Source organism: Pristis pectinata, chromosome 5 (assembly GCF_009764475.1).
Source record: "Pristis pectinata isolate sPriPec2 chromosome 5, sPriPec2.1.pri, whole genome shotgun sequence".
NCBI lineage: Eukaryota > Metazoa > Chordata > Chondrichthyes > Rhinopristiformes > Pristidae > Pristis > Pristis pectinata.
Window position 1 is genome coordinate 111,972,927 of NC_067409.1, and position 14,876 is coordinate 111,987,802.

The window sequence follows — 14,876 nt, forward strand, 5'->3', positions numbered from 1 at the left end:
AGAGGCGCTGGTGAGCTTTCTTGGTCGTGGCGTCTATGTGGTTGCACCAGGACAGGCTATTTAATGCCTGAGGATGTAGTCCATCATCAAATTATGAAGACTTTTTTTCCTTTACTCCTGGTTATTGTGCCTAGTACTTTTACTTAAGTGATAGATATTGTTTTAAGATCCTCTCTCTTAAATTATATAATCAGAATTAGGTTTATTATAACTGACATATGTTGTGAAATTTGTTGTTTTGCAGCAGCAGTACAGTACAAGACATAAAAATTACCATAAGTTACAAAATAAATAAATAGCGCAAAAGAGGAATAATGAGGTAGTCTTCAGGCTCCAGTACCTCCTCCCCGATGGTAGTAATGCAAAGAGGACATGACCTGGATGGTGAGGGTCCATAATGATGGATGCTGCCTTCTTGAGGCACCGCCTCTTGAAGATATCCTCGATGGTGGGGAGGGCTGTGCCCGTGATGGAGCTGGCTGAGTCTACAACCCTCTGCAGCCTTTTGCGATCCTGTGCATTGGAGGCTCCATACCAGACTGTGATGCAACCAGTCAGAATACTCTCCACTGTACATCTATTAGAAATTTGCAAGAGTCTTTGGTGACATACTGAATCTCCTCAAGCTAGTAAAGAAGTAGAGCCGCTCGCGTGCCTTCTTTGTGATTGCATCAATGTGTTGGGCCCAAGGTAGATCCTCTGAGATGTTGACGCCCAGGAACTTGAAGGTGCTCACCCTTTCCACCACTGACCCCTCAATGAAGACTGGTGTGTGTTCTCCTGACTTCCCCTTCCTGAAGTCCACAATCAGTTCCTTGGTCATCGGCAAATATATAGATGACATTTGAGCTGTGCCTAGCCACACAGTCATGAGTATAGAGTGAGTAGAGCAGCGGGCTAAGCACGCATCCTTGAGGTGCACCTATGTTGATCTTCAGCGAGAAGATGTTATTGCCGATCTGCACTGACTGTGGTCTCCTTATGAGGAAGTTGAGGATCCAGTTGCAGAGGCAGGTACAGGGGCCCAGGTTTTGAAGCTTGTTGATTAGTACTGAGAGGATGATGGTGTTGAACCCTGAGCTGTAATCGATAAACAGCAGCCTGACGTGTGTTTTGCTGTTGTCTAGGTGCTTCAAAGCCGAGTGGAAATTGCGTCCACTGTAGACCTGTTGTGGCGGTAGGCAAACTGCAGCGGGTCCAGATCCTTTCTCAGGCAGGAGTTAATTCTAGCCATGGCCGACCTCTCAAAGCACTTCGTCACAGTAGATGTGAGTGCTACTGGGTAATAGTCATTGAGGCAGCTCACCCTGCTCTTCTTGGGCACTGGTATGATTGATGCCCTTTTGAAGCAGGTGGGAACTGCCAACTGCAGCAGTGAGAGGTTGAAGATGTCTTTGAACACTCCAGCCAGTTGGTTTCAGTACCCGGCCAGGTACACTGTCAGGGCCTGACGCCTTGCGAGGGTTCACCCTCATGAAGGATGTTCTATTATTATTATTGGGTTTTTTTTAGTGTCTTAGAATTACTTACAATCTCTGCCATTTCTCAATTTCCCATTATTAATTCCTCAGTCTCATCCCTCCAAGAGACAAACTTTAGCTACTGTCAAAGCTCTTTCTATCTCTTTTCATGTTATTTGGCAGTTTACTTTCATAATCTATCTTTTCCCTTTTTTTCATCATCATTTGCTGGTTTTAATGGTCTACCATTAATTTTTGCAAAACTGTATTCCTTTTCTTTCAGTTTGATACTATCCATAATTTCCTTGGGGTATAAATCAAAAAGTAATGGGTGCTTGTAAGAAAGGTACTGTAATAATCATGGGTGAATTTCATCATCACGTCATTTAGATGGGACAAATCAAATTGTTAAAGGTCGTCAGATGGTCTATATTTCACATGGAGACTTTCTCATTGGAATGTACCTTTGCTTAGGTGTATGGAATAACTCCGTGTATGCTGATCTATTTTCCCAGGACACTTTAGCCAACTTTGTGTTCATACCATTGTAAGTGGTTTTTACTTAAGTTTAGGACAACAGTTTCAGACCCAAGTTTCTTAGCTCAAACTGAATTTGAAATTCAACCATGCTATGATTACTCCATCCTAAGGGAACCTTCATTGTGAGATCATATACTAATTCTGTCTCATTACATAATGGCAGATGGTAAATAGACTGCTCCCTGACTAGTTTCATGACATATTGCTCTGAGAAACAACCCAAATGCACTCTGAGAACTCGTGCTCAAGACTACCCTTCACAATTTGATTTGTCCCATCTAAATGATGATCAAATTTACCCATGATTATTGCAGGACCTTTCTTACAGGCACCCTTTATGTTTTGATTTGTCCTCCAAGATGATTTTTCAGCTGTGATGGAGTTAGGATTCCTGTAAAACACCTTGATTACCCTTGGGCTCTGGAGTGGGGAGAAACAGTCAGCAAGGTTCCATTTCCTCTTGGCCCCAGCTAATTTTCACCTGAGGACATTGAATAGGAACAACACACAAAATGCTGGAGGAACTCAGCGGGTCAGGCAGCATCTATGGAGGGAAATGGACTGTTGACATTTTGACCCTTCATCAGGACATTTCCCTCCATGGATGCTTCCTGACCCGCTGAGTTCCTCCAGCATTTTGTGTTTTGCTCCAGGTTTCCAGCACCTGCAGTCTCTCTTGTGTCTAATAGGAATATCCTCGACTTTGCCTGCCCCTCTCCATGATCTTTTTTTTTCCTTCTGGCTTTCCTATTTGGTACTCTACTTGAAAAAACTGGAGCTGCAGTAGTGGATATTTTGAATTTCCTCTCCCTGGAACAAGAAGTTTCACAACTGAGTCTACTAATTTACTCAGTGCAATAATTTACCATACTTAAAATGCACACTTAGAGTGAGTTACACCAAGGTGAGATTTTTTTTCTTTCTGCCCTGTAATTTTAAGTTTCCTAATAATGTAATTAACACTGTTTTCAGAAGGCTTTTATGTCACGGGGCTTAACTTTTCCCCTTCTAATTATCTTTGTGCACAGAATGATGGATTCAGTTTTACAGCTACTGAAAAAGAAAAAGCTGCAAAATTATTTCATCTCAAATACAATGCAGCTGAAAATCACTATATTCGAGTCTCCAACGACAATGAAATCATTCATGGCTGGGAAAAAGGTGTATGGAAAATGGATTCTGTGTTTCGAAAAGTTGAACAGGACTGGAAAATGGTATGGCTTTGTACACTGTTTGCGTAAACCTCAACTTAGAAAGCCTTTTAACTTTTCAATAGGAATTCTAATACATTTCTGATGAAAACTGTTGGGATAAGTAGGGTATTTTTTTTAATTGTAGTAGGGTTGACCCAATAGTTCAACTATTTGATACAGTAGATAGCCAAACAGTAAAAACCAGAAAATTTGCAAGCTTGATTGTGAAGACGCCTGATCAAAGAGTGCCTAAAAAAATTCCTTCGAATTGACCTGTCAATATGGTCAGGATGTTAGGGATGTTTGGTTACTGGGAAGAGGTTTACAGATTCAGTGAGTGATTATGTAGGAAAATAACTTATTACTGAGTCTTGGTCTGCCTTCTGGAGAAGGAGTGCTGATATCACCATCTTGGTTACGTACTTTTAGGTTCTTGCAGGGTATTGGAAATCCGATCATTTTTTTTGTTCACAGGATGTGGACATCAGTGGTAAGGCCAGCTTTTCTTATCTTCCCTAAATATTTATATCCCAATTTTTTTAAAGAAGACTTCAACAAAGTGCTGTAGCAAAGGTACTAAACAAAACAGAGTCTTGTGGAATTGCAGACAGATTTGTTTCTTTGTTTGTATGTGAAAACATTATTTAAATGTTGTGTTAAAAAGGGAAAGAAAGCTTTGATCTCAGCCACAAATATTTATGTTTAACCTTGTGTATTCACTTTGGATCTTGTGCTTCAGAATAAGGAGTTTAATCTATTTCTTGAATTAATAGATACTTGACCTTTACATACATAGTGACTTGAGACTTGGATAACCTCTTGAAAATATGATTTATTTTGTGATGCCTGAATTTGTGTAATTGAACTATTGAGCCATAATAAGGATGGCAATTTAAAGATTAGCATTGTTATAATATAAACCTGCTCATTTTTAACATTGAAGTTCTGTTTTACCATTGTCAAAGATAAAGGTTTAACATGATTTCTGCTTCAATGCTAAGGGCTCAATTTTGTACACATTTGTGTTAAGAGAGCAGTATTTGGAACTTCGTAGCTATTAAATGATCCTTGGAGCCTAAACAGTCGTAGCTGGCCTGTGGGGAATGCCAGGCAGTTGCAGATGAATTGTCGATGACCCTCTTATTCAACCAATCCATGTGACAATTCAACCTTCCAATATGACAAAAAAAATCGGCAATACTTTGTAACAAAAAAAAGCTTTGATCTTTCCTCCCTGTTCATGCATTTTTAAATTTGCATTTCTTACTCTAGAACATGGAATATCTGCACAATTGTAATATAACATGTACAGCTTTTTTTTGCACAGAAATGAATCTTGAGTGGAAACTTGTAACTGTGGTTAGGAGTCTCTTTCTGATTCTTTTGTTTGCCTGAGCCATTGTATACTGTACCTTCGTGGACTCACTTGCTTTAGTCAAAAAAGCTTCCATGCAATTTCAGAGCCTGAATGTATAAGGGATGTCTGAATGTGCGTAAAGGAGTACTACAGGAATCCAGGCAATTAGGAGTACCAGTAAGATTACATTTCTTGTTCTGAGGACCCTGCTACCAGATGGTGTTGTACTATAACAGTATTGTAGAGTGGAAAGTAGGTGGGGTGAACAAGAAAAGTTTCTTAAGCAAGCCAGACTAAGATCTGTAACACATTGTGAGAATTGAAATGTGCGTCATATTTTGAAGTGTTGTTGTACCAACTGTGCATAAACCTGGGAGACTTAATGGAAATTCCAATTAATTTCCATCTATCTATTATTTATTTTTCCTCTTTAGTTGGTGTTAAATTGTCATTCCCACCATTGAAGCATCTAAATTGACCTCTTCATTTGCAAACATGGCAATGACGTGAATTGGTGAAAAGCTGTTTTGAATTATTTTGTCTTGTAATTGCTTATTGGTCAAGTAGTGCTGAACATGACTTCCTCAATTTGTTTTATAGTTATAATGATTTTTATAGACCTATATGCAACTTATTAGGGTAGTATTTCTTTTCTTTAAACAGGTATACATTGCTCGCACAGAAGGAGCAACATCTGCCAAAGTCAGCTGGAAGTTTGAATGTGGTTCAGTGGGTCTGAAGATTGTCAATGTTTCCATTCGATCCACCAGCCAGACATTTCAAAGTGGAAGAGTTCAATGGCATCTAGGTTCAAATTTGATCAATGTAGATCTAAGTGGGGGTGTGTATTGCCATTGTATTAAATTAGATCGTCTTCTCTTGATGCACATAACTTAGGGAAATTTAGTCAGTAACAGTGGTCTTAATTATACCTTCTTTCTTTAATTTAGATCAAGGTGTTCATTCACTCGCTAATTTTGATGGATCTACTGAATTAGTTTTGGAAGCTGAGATGAGTGGTGGTGATGGAGATGTTGCATGGCAGCATACTCAGCTCTTCAGACAAAGCTTGGATGATCATCAAGAGTATCCTATGGAAATCATAATAACTCTTAAGGATATTTAGATTAAGGATGAATATCAATGGCATCAACTGAAATGTTCAAATTATTCAGACCATGTATTTTTTTATTAATGCATTGAATAGTACAGGAATTTGCACTAAAAATATTTTCAGTACCATACTTTGAATCTTGATTGGGACTGACGTGAACATTTGTCCACAAAGGGGAATATAAGTAAAATATAAAGTTATAAGATTGCTTTCTTGTATCATTTGGTGAATAAAAGTTAACTACTCGTGTTTTATACTGTGTTCTCGCTGTGTTGTGAAATATCCAATATGTTGTAGATAGATTCTAAAACTAAATATGCCTATAACAGAAGTTAGCTGCCATATTTGCACATCACTTCAAAGGACATAACTGGATATTGATTGCTTTGCTTTGTCTTCACAACATGATGACATGTTATATAAATACAGTTTTTGAATCACTTTTTTAACTGACCATTAAACTAGCATTCTTTGAATTTTATGGATTTTGATATCCTTTCTAGCTAATACTGAATAGTTATTTTTTTGTGCCTTTTTCTCTGGAATTGCTCCATCATTTTATGATAGGGATAATACAAGAAAGTATTAACAAGCTACAGTAAGGGTACGTCATTGACAATTTTCAGTAAATTGTAGCACGATCCATTTTTGTAAAAAAATTTGAGGCCACATACAGTTTAGTCTAAATTAGATGAATACAGAGCTAGTGGTTAATGTGCATCTTCTCTTTGTAATAAAAAAGCACTTGTTATTTTTAGAGCATGAAAGAATTGTTCTCGCTGCTTGTAAAATGGAAGTGAAAACAAAATAATCACAACAGAGGCTGTACTTTGCAGGAAATGCTGCATAGGCTTGTCTTCATTTCTCCAGCAACAATCCAAAAACCAGTGTCTGATTTTAAGGTATGTACTGACAGCATCCACCTACCTTGCTGAGTATTTATAGGATTTTTTGTTATTTCAGATTTCTAGAGTCCATAAAAATATAAGATAAGATGTCTTTATTAGTCACATGTACATTGAAACACACAGTGAAGTGCATCTTCTGCGTAGAATGTTCTGGGGGCTGCCCGCAAGTGTCGCCACACTTAGAGTGCCAACGTAGCACGCCCACAACTTCCTAACCCATACGTCTTTGGAATGTGGGAGGAAACCGGAGCACCCGGAGGAAACCCATGCAGACACGGGGAGAATGTACAAACTCCTTACAGACAGCTGCGGGAATTGAACCGGGGTCACTGGCGCTGTAAAGCGTTACGCTAACCGCTACACTGCTGTGCCTGCTTTACACGGCCGTGCTTTATATTAAATAACCACTGGTTGGGTGGTTCAGATCTGGAAATTATAAATAGTAACAAATAAATCCAATATAGAATTCACCTTTTATCCAAAGAATTTTAGGAATGTGATGTGTGCTATCCCACCGACTTGTATTTCTATAGCATCCTTTAATGCAGGAAAACAACTCATATTTTTCAGGATTGTTTTCAAACATACTTTGACAACAAACCACAAGAAGAAATTAGGGCAGAAGAGAAAAGGATACATTTTCAGGGAGTGAGAGGTAGACAAGAAATTCAGAGCCTCAACAGTTGAAGCCTTTGCTGCCAGTAAGTGACCAAAATCCGAGGCATACCAGGAACCAGAATTAGCAGGTGCAGAGATTTCGGTGGGGGGGAGGGGGGAGAGGAGAGGAGGTGGGGAAGGGATGGTACTTGTGAGGCTTTTGTAGGGAGGGGTGAGAATTAAAATTGAGTTTGTCTTGGTTAGTAAGCACTGGAATGGTGGCTGAACAGGACTTTGAGAGTTAGAATAACAGCATTTTGGATGACCTTGCTTATAGGCTGTAGAATGAAGGAAGCTTCCCAGGAATGGTTTGGAATAGTAAAGCCTAGAGGTAGCAAGAAGTGAAGATTTTCACAGCGCATGAATAGAGATAGTTGCAGAGTCTGGTGCAAAAATAGAAATATATGTGGATATGCAGCTCATTGTAAGGTCAGGTATGGCAGTGTCTGAACATCTGCATTCAGTTTCACATAGACACTGGGGATGAAACAATGCCAGTGGCTAGGGGGAATGAGTTTGTTAGAGATTGAAATAAATGGCTTTTGCCTTCCCAGTATTTAGGTGGATGAAAAGTTCTGTGGAGGAATCGAGGGAGATGGTGGTAAGATGTGGCTGGAGGTCTTCACTACATACGTGGAATGTAAGGCTATGTTTTTGGTTGGAGAGGAAGTGAAGATATATCCTTGAGGACATATACCAGTATTGATTGCACAGAAGAGGAAAGAGAACACCTTACAGATGATTTGTGGGCTAAGACTTGGAACTAGGTCTCAACCAGCTGGACAAGAATGTAAGAGCACAGTGTGGTCAACCATGTTCAAGGCCACATATTGTTTGAGGAGGAGGATGAGAGGAATTGTTTGCCATCGATAGCAATCATGAAATATGACTAGCAATTTTTTGGTCAGAATTTTTTCAGTACCATATTCGGACATAAAAATGATTGGAAGGATTTGAGTATGATGTTAGAATGATGGACACAACATGATCAAGAACCAGGAACAGAAATATGGATTGGGGCAGTAGTTTGCATTGACCGGGTAGTCAAAAGTATGTTTTAGGAAAGGAGCAACAATTGTTGAGCAGTGAGAGAGCCATTAGCAACCCCAGCTAACATGTCCAAGAAGGTGTGTTCATTTTAATGGGAATAAAATTGCCTAGGAGATGAGTCTCATGGAGAAAATACGCTGAGACAAAAGTAGATGCAAGTTCCAGGTTGGACCTGGGAGGAGTTTATAAGTTCTTAGGGAAAGGGAGGTAAGTGGCAGAAGTAGCTCTGGGAGACCTCTGTCCTGATGATGAAAAAGATCCATAACACTTCGGGTTTCCTGGATGAGAATGAAGAGATAGAGGGACGTAATGCAGTTTCTAACAGATAAAAGATGAGATTTGAATTGTGAGGTGGATTTGGCAGTAATTGGCTAAACCATATCTATTGAAATCTCTGCCACTCAGACCTAAATGAGGAGGGGTAAGGGGTGTACTGGGAAGGCAACTTGGGTGAGAGAATTATGGTTTAATAGGTCATCAAAAAAGGAGGTGAGAGTGTGAGCAAGATCAGTAGCTGTTGAATGTTGTGACGAATGGCTAATGGACAGACAATGTGGTTTGGAAAGTGCAAACGTAATTGAAAGTCGAGAGGGGTGGAACATTGGTAAGTTGCTCAAAGGGAGAGAAAGTGCCAGAGGAGTAGCGTCTCAGATCAAAGTCTGGGTTTCATGATGAGAGCCATACCGCCAAGGTGACAGTGTGGATGAGGGAAAGAGTGAAAGGTATATCCAGCTGGTGAGCCATCAGTCAAGGGGAAAGTGTCATCGCTCAGCTGTAAGTCTACTGTTAAGGACCTGGTGGTTATGTTGCCACCTACAATAACTCCTGGATGCCAAGCATCTTGTTTTCAAGCAAGCATTCTCGAAGAGGATTCAGAGAGAGAAAGTGAAAGCTGATACTTTGGCAGAATCCACAAGGCCAGTAATCTGTGTGATGAGTTAGACAGGAAGGAGGTTATCATTTAAGTGGTTGTGGTTGTCCGATACAGTTAAAGCAAGGCAGATCAGGAAGGAAAACCAGAACAATATGTTGATGGGGTTAAGTGGCGAGGGTAGAAGTAAACTCTTTAAGATCATAATGTAAACAGAGATACTTGGACCTAATAGTCAATTTATCTGCAATAAACTCTGTATCACTCGACTTTTATGAAAACTTGCCTTGTATAGCTGTTTTAGTAATAGTAAAGATACCCATAGGAGTTTATGGGAGTATTATCAAACAATGATTGACACTGAACTGCCACAAGGAATTGTTGAAACATATGTCCAAAAACTTGGTTATTGAGATAGATCTTAAGAAATGTCTTGAAGGAGTAAAGAGAGGTCGGGTACACAAGGTTATTTAGATAGTCAAAAATTGAAAGCATCAATAGGTTTAAGGTGCTGGGGAGTAGGTACAGAGGAGATGTCAGGGGTAAGTTTTTTACTCAGAGAGTGGTGAGTGCATGGAATGGGCTGCTAGCAACGGTGGTGGAGGCGGATATGATAGGGTCTTTTAAGGGACTTGGATAGGTACATGGAGCTGAGAAAAATAGAGAGCTGTGGTTAAGCCTAGTAATTTCTAGGGTAGGGACATGTTCAGCACAGCTTTGTGGGCCGAAGGGCCTGAATTGTGCTGTAGTTTTTCTGCTTCTATGTTCTAGGATATTCATCATCTTGGCCGAGCCCCCAACACTTTCCCTCTTCTGCCTGGCTGTCGTCACCCGTTTAATAAAATCACGCCTCATCTTATTCACATTCCCAGCTGACCGCCGTGTGCTCTGATTCCCATAAGTTTCCAAAACCCATCTACAACCTTAAAAAGTAGCTTTAAAAAAAATGAACATTCACAGCTCAATGGGATAGAAAATCCTAAAGACTAACACCCTCCTGAGAGAAGAAATCCCTCCTCCCCTCAGTCTTAAGTTGTACCTTATCCTGAAACTATGCCCCTTGTTTTAGTGTCCCCCATGACAGGAAATATCCTCACAACATCTATCCTTTGAAGTATCCTCGGAATCTTGTTTAAATTACACCATTTTTCACTCTTCTAAACTCTGGATCTGCTCAATCATTCCTTAAAAGTCAATGCTATCATCCCAGGAATTGAAATAGTGAATGCTCATTGTACCACCCCAAATGCAAGTATACCCATACAAAACAAGATCAAAAACTGCACAGTATTCCAGCTGTGATCTCATCAAAGCCCTGTACATTTGCAACAAGATTTCCTTTTGTACTCCATCCCCCAGTGCATTAAAGGCCAACGTTACATTTGCTATACCTGCATGCTAACTTTCTGCATTTCTTGTATGAGATCATTCAGACCTTTCTGACCATGAACACCCAAGTTACACCATTTAAAATTACCAATAGCAAGAAAGTGCAGAAGCTGAAAAGGGAAAATAGAAACAGAAATTGCTGGAAACTCTACTTTGTTTATCTCCACCCCCGTCCCATAGATGCTACCGGACCTACTGAATATTTCAAGGTTTTTCATTTCCATTCAGGTGATTTATTTGCTTTTACCCTATAATTCCTGTTATTACACCATCTGCCAACCAGCTATATCTTTAAGAATCTTAAGCTTGATCTTAATGCTTCCTTTTGTGATTTATCACTTTATGAATCTTATCTGAAACACAAACTGTCGTGCAAGGATTTGTTCCATGGTCCACTGACCTGTCCTCTCAGATTCCATCTTTTTCAGCACTTTGTCACTTCCACCTATCACCTCCCAGCTTCTTGCATCATTCCCACTCTCCCCCTCGCCCACCTGCCTATCACTCCTCCCCTCACCTGGATCCACCTGTCACCTGCCGGTCCCACACATTTTTAGTGGATATTTCAATTAAAGTGTACATTGGCCTTTAGTTAGGATCATTCTTTACTGAACAGGCAGCATTACAGTCTCAGTTCACCAAGATCGGCTGGTAGCTAATATAAAGGGCAACACCGAAATGGGCAAATGACGGAAAGAAGAATAAATGGATAATTAGAAAAGGAGAGTTATTAAAATTAAGGCTATTTTCTTGTATAAATTAAGTTTCAGCAAAATGTTTGGGCCCAAAGTCCTGCTTCCATGTTGTTACTTGTAGACACAACATATAAAAGTTTAAGGTTATTGTATTTCATTTGACATAACAGTATGTAGTAAAGTTCTTCAAAACTGTTCATTTTGTATGATTTACGATTTGTCTATATTTACTTGTGTTATCTCAAAGCATTTTAGAATGGGACAGTAAACTAAGACTGGGGACCCTGAGCTAGTAGTTGGAGAGCTTGATGGGCTACATGACACATGGTAGGCTTCTTCAGAAGGTCAGAGGACATGGGATCCAGGGAAGCTTGGCCATGTGGATTCAGAATTTGCTTGCCTGTAGAAAGCAGAGGGTTGTGGTGGAGGGAGTGCATTCAGATTGGAGGGCTGTGACTAGTGGTGTCCCACAAGGACCAGATCTGGGACCACTGCTTTTTGTGATTTTTATTAATGACTTGGATGAGGGGGTAGAAGGGTGGGTTGGCAAGTTTGCAGACAACACAAAGGTTGGTGGTGTTGTGGATAGTGTAGAGGATTGTCAGATTGCAGATGGACATTGATAGGATGCAGAGCTGGGCTGAGAAGTGGCAGATGGAGTTCAATCCGGAGAAGTGTGAGGTGGTACACTTTGGAAGGACAAACTCCAAGGCAGAGTACAAAATTAATGGCAGGATTCTGGGTAGTGTGGAGGAGCAGAGGGATCTGGGGGTCCATATCCACAGATCCCTGAAAGTTGCCTCACAGATGGCTAGGGTAGTTAAGAAAGCTTATGGAGTGTTAGCTTTCATAAGTTGAGGGATCGAGTTTAAGAGCCGCGAGGTAATGATGCAGCTCTATAAAACTCTGGTTAGGCCACACTTAGAGTACTGTGTCCAGTTCTGGTCGCCTCATTATAGGAAGGACGTGGAAGCATTGGAAAGGGTGCAGAGGAGATTTACCAGGATGCTGCCTGGTTTAGAGAGTATGCATTATGAGGAGAGACTAAGGGAGCTAGGGCTTTATTTACTCTTTGGAGAGAAGGAGGATGAGAGGAGACATGACAGAGGTGTACAAAATATTAACAGGAAATAGGTAAAGCGGACAGCCAGCGCCTCTTTCCCAGGGCACCAATGCTCAATACAGGAGGGCATGGCTTTAAAGTAATGGGTGGGAAGTTCAAGGGAGATATAAGAGGAAGGTTTTTTTAACCCAGAGAATGGTTAGGGCATGGAATGCGCTGCCTGGGGTGGTGGTGGAGGCATGTACATTGGTCAAATTCAAGAGATTACTAGATAAGCATATGGAGGAATTTAAAATAGAGGGATATGTGGGAGGAATGGATTAGATAGTCTTAGACGAGGTTTAAAGGTCGGCACAACATTGTGGGCCGAGTGTCCTGTATTGTGCTGTACTGATCTATGACGGCTTGCAGAATGCATTTGACTGAATGAATTAAGCTGTTTCTAGAATAGACGATTTTCGACCATCCTCATCTGTTTATTGGAAACTGGAACATCGGACTGCTGGGGAGATGGAGCCTCCAGGCTGTGCGGATCTCATATGGATGTGGAAAAAAAACTGACTCCATGTTCTTGGATTACATATCAAGGATACACTCCTCAAAGGAGATGTGCGGGGCAAGTTTTTTTTCCCCACACAGAGTGGTGGGTGCCTGGAATATGCTGCCAGGGCTGGTGGTGGAGGCAAATATGATAGAGGTGTTTAAGAGGCTCTTTTAGATAGGCAGGCACAGTAGTGTAGCGGTTAGCGTAACGCTTTACAGCGCCAGTGACCTGGGTTCAAATCCGGCCACTGTCTATAAGGAGTTTGTACGTTCTCCCCGTGTCTGCGTGGGTTTCCTCCGGGCGCTCCGGTTTCCTCCCACATTCCGAAGACGTACGGGTTCGGAAGTTGTGGGCACGTTATGTTGGTGCCAGAAGCGTGGCGACACTTGCGGGCTGCCCCCCAGCGCACTCTACGCAAAAGGTGCATTTCACTGTGTGTCTCGCTGTGCGTGTGACTAATAAATCTTGAACGTGCAGAGAATGGAGGGATATGGACGTTAGGGAGGCAGGAGGAGGGATATGGACGTTAGGGAGGCAGGAGGGATATGGACGTTAGGGAGGCAGGAGGGATTAGTTTAGTTGGGCATTTGATGACTAATTTAATTCGTTTGTCACACCACCCTGTGCTCTACTGTTCTGCTCTAGCTGCTGAGGGAAGGCAGTAACTCCTGCTCCCCAGATGTAGGGCGGTGTGGTTGGAACAACTAACCCATGAGAGGAGGGTACAAAAGAGAACTTTTCCATTGTCCAACGCCGCTGGAAATATTTTGCCTCCTGTTGCGTTTGCGGGTGATTACAGAGAGTGTAAGCAGGGCTGACCCCCTTCACACGCTGCTGCTGAAGCAGCTGCAGCACGTCGCCGGGCCGGCCGCCTACCTCAGCCCCGCCATCGCTCGCACCCAGCTCCTTCTGCTCCCCAGGGCTTCGGGGAGGGAGGGGACGTCACGCCGGAACGGGACCGCTGATAGGCGGCCGAGGGCGCCGGTGAAGACGGAGGCAGGTGATTGGAGGAGGCGGCCGGTTGTCCGTCGGCCGGTCGGTTGGCGGGTGTGAGCGGAGCCGGGGCTGCGCGGGGTGGGAGGGTGGGGGGGGGACACGGACGGCGGCGGCGGCGACCACCGACGCGCTGCAGCCTCCTCTCGCTCTCCCATTGTCTGCGGCTGGCCGCGTCAGAGCGGCGGTTGAGGCGTTTGAATTAACGGCCCGCCCGCCATGAGATTTTAAACCATCCTCCATTTTATCTGTGGGGAGCCGGCGGAGCGCCTTCAGCGCCGGCATTTTGTTTACGCGTTGGCAGCTGCTCGAAGGCGACGATCGGGAAGAAGGAGAAGCTGCCTTGGTCCACCCGTCAACACCCACCGGGAGACCGGCGGCCTCGCAGTCGAGGCGGGCTCCCCGATCCCCCGTCAGGGCGAACAAGCGGGCATCGGCCTCCAGCCTCCATTCGCGCTCCCTTTCTCCTCGGTCAGCGGGCGGGCGGTCACCGATGTGACGGCGGTGCAGGGCAGGACCGGGCTGGAAGATCGGGCGGTTTGAAGCCATCGCCGGGTCCCCCGGGGGAAGCGAACGAGAGCCAGGCGGGGGGAGTGAGTCCCAGTTTAAAGGCCAACTGAGCGGGGCAGGCGAGGCAGCCCTCGGGAAGATGTCCAAGGGAGACGGAGAGTCCGGCGGGTTGACCTGGGTGGTGAGTATGCCTCTGCTCCGGGGATGGGATGGGCTGGGCCCAACCACCCCGACCCATGGGAAGGGAGGCCCATCCCGCCCGCCCTGCATGGATCCTGGGGCTCAACCAGCCGCTGTCAGTCCAGCCACAACACCGTGCTGGGCTCGGGATTCATCCATTTATTTTGGAAACGAGCGAAGTTTCCTCGCAGAGCTCGTGATTTTTAACGTGCTGGGAGTCTTGTTTGTTGTCACGAGTTTTCCAATTGCCTTTAATCTCAGCTGTCAATCGGTGTTTGTTCAAACTTGGCTCCGCGGTATTGGGAACCTACACATGACAGAGGAAGGGAGTAAACTCTTTGGCTGTGTAAAA

General features: G+C 43.0%; 2 protein-coding genes across 5 annotated transcripts in view; both read left to right on the forward strand.

Moving 5' to 3' along the window:
* ngly1 (N-glycanase 1) overlaps window positions 1-5,918 on the forward strand; it is a 29,145-nt gene extending 23,227 nt beyond the window's left edge. Inside the window, exons 10-12 of one of the 2 annotated variants that reach the window (XM_052016366.1) lie at window positions 3,029-3,214; window positions 5,214-5,391; window positions 5,501-5,918. In XM_052016366.1, the coding sequence (XP_051872326.1) occupies window positions 3,029-3,214; window positions 5,214-5,391; window positions 5,501-5,676 (540 nt within the window). In that variant the 3' untranslated portion in view covers window positions 5,677-5,918. The remainder of the gene's footprint in view (window positions 1-3,028; window positions 3,215-5,213; window positions 5,392-5,500) is intronic. The other variant, XM_052016367.1, reaches the window with a different exon arrangement.
* An 8,029-nt stretch (window positions 5,919-13,947) lies between these two features.
* Window positions 13,948-14,876, forward strand: part of top2b (DNA topoisomerase II beta) — a 95,048-nt gene continuing 94,119 nt past the window's right edge. For all 3 annotated transcript variants that reach the window (XM_052016984.1, XM_052016985.1, XM_052016986.1), the window contains exon 1: window positions 13,948-14,525. In XM_052016984.1, coding sequence (XP_051872944.1) covers window positions 14,484-14,525 — 42 coding nt within the window. In that variant the 5' untranslated portion in view covers window positions 13,948-14,483. The remainder of the gene's footprint in view (window positions 14,526-14,876) is intronic.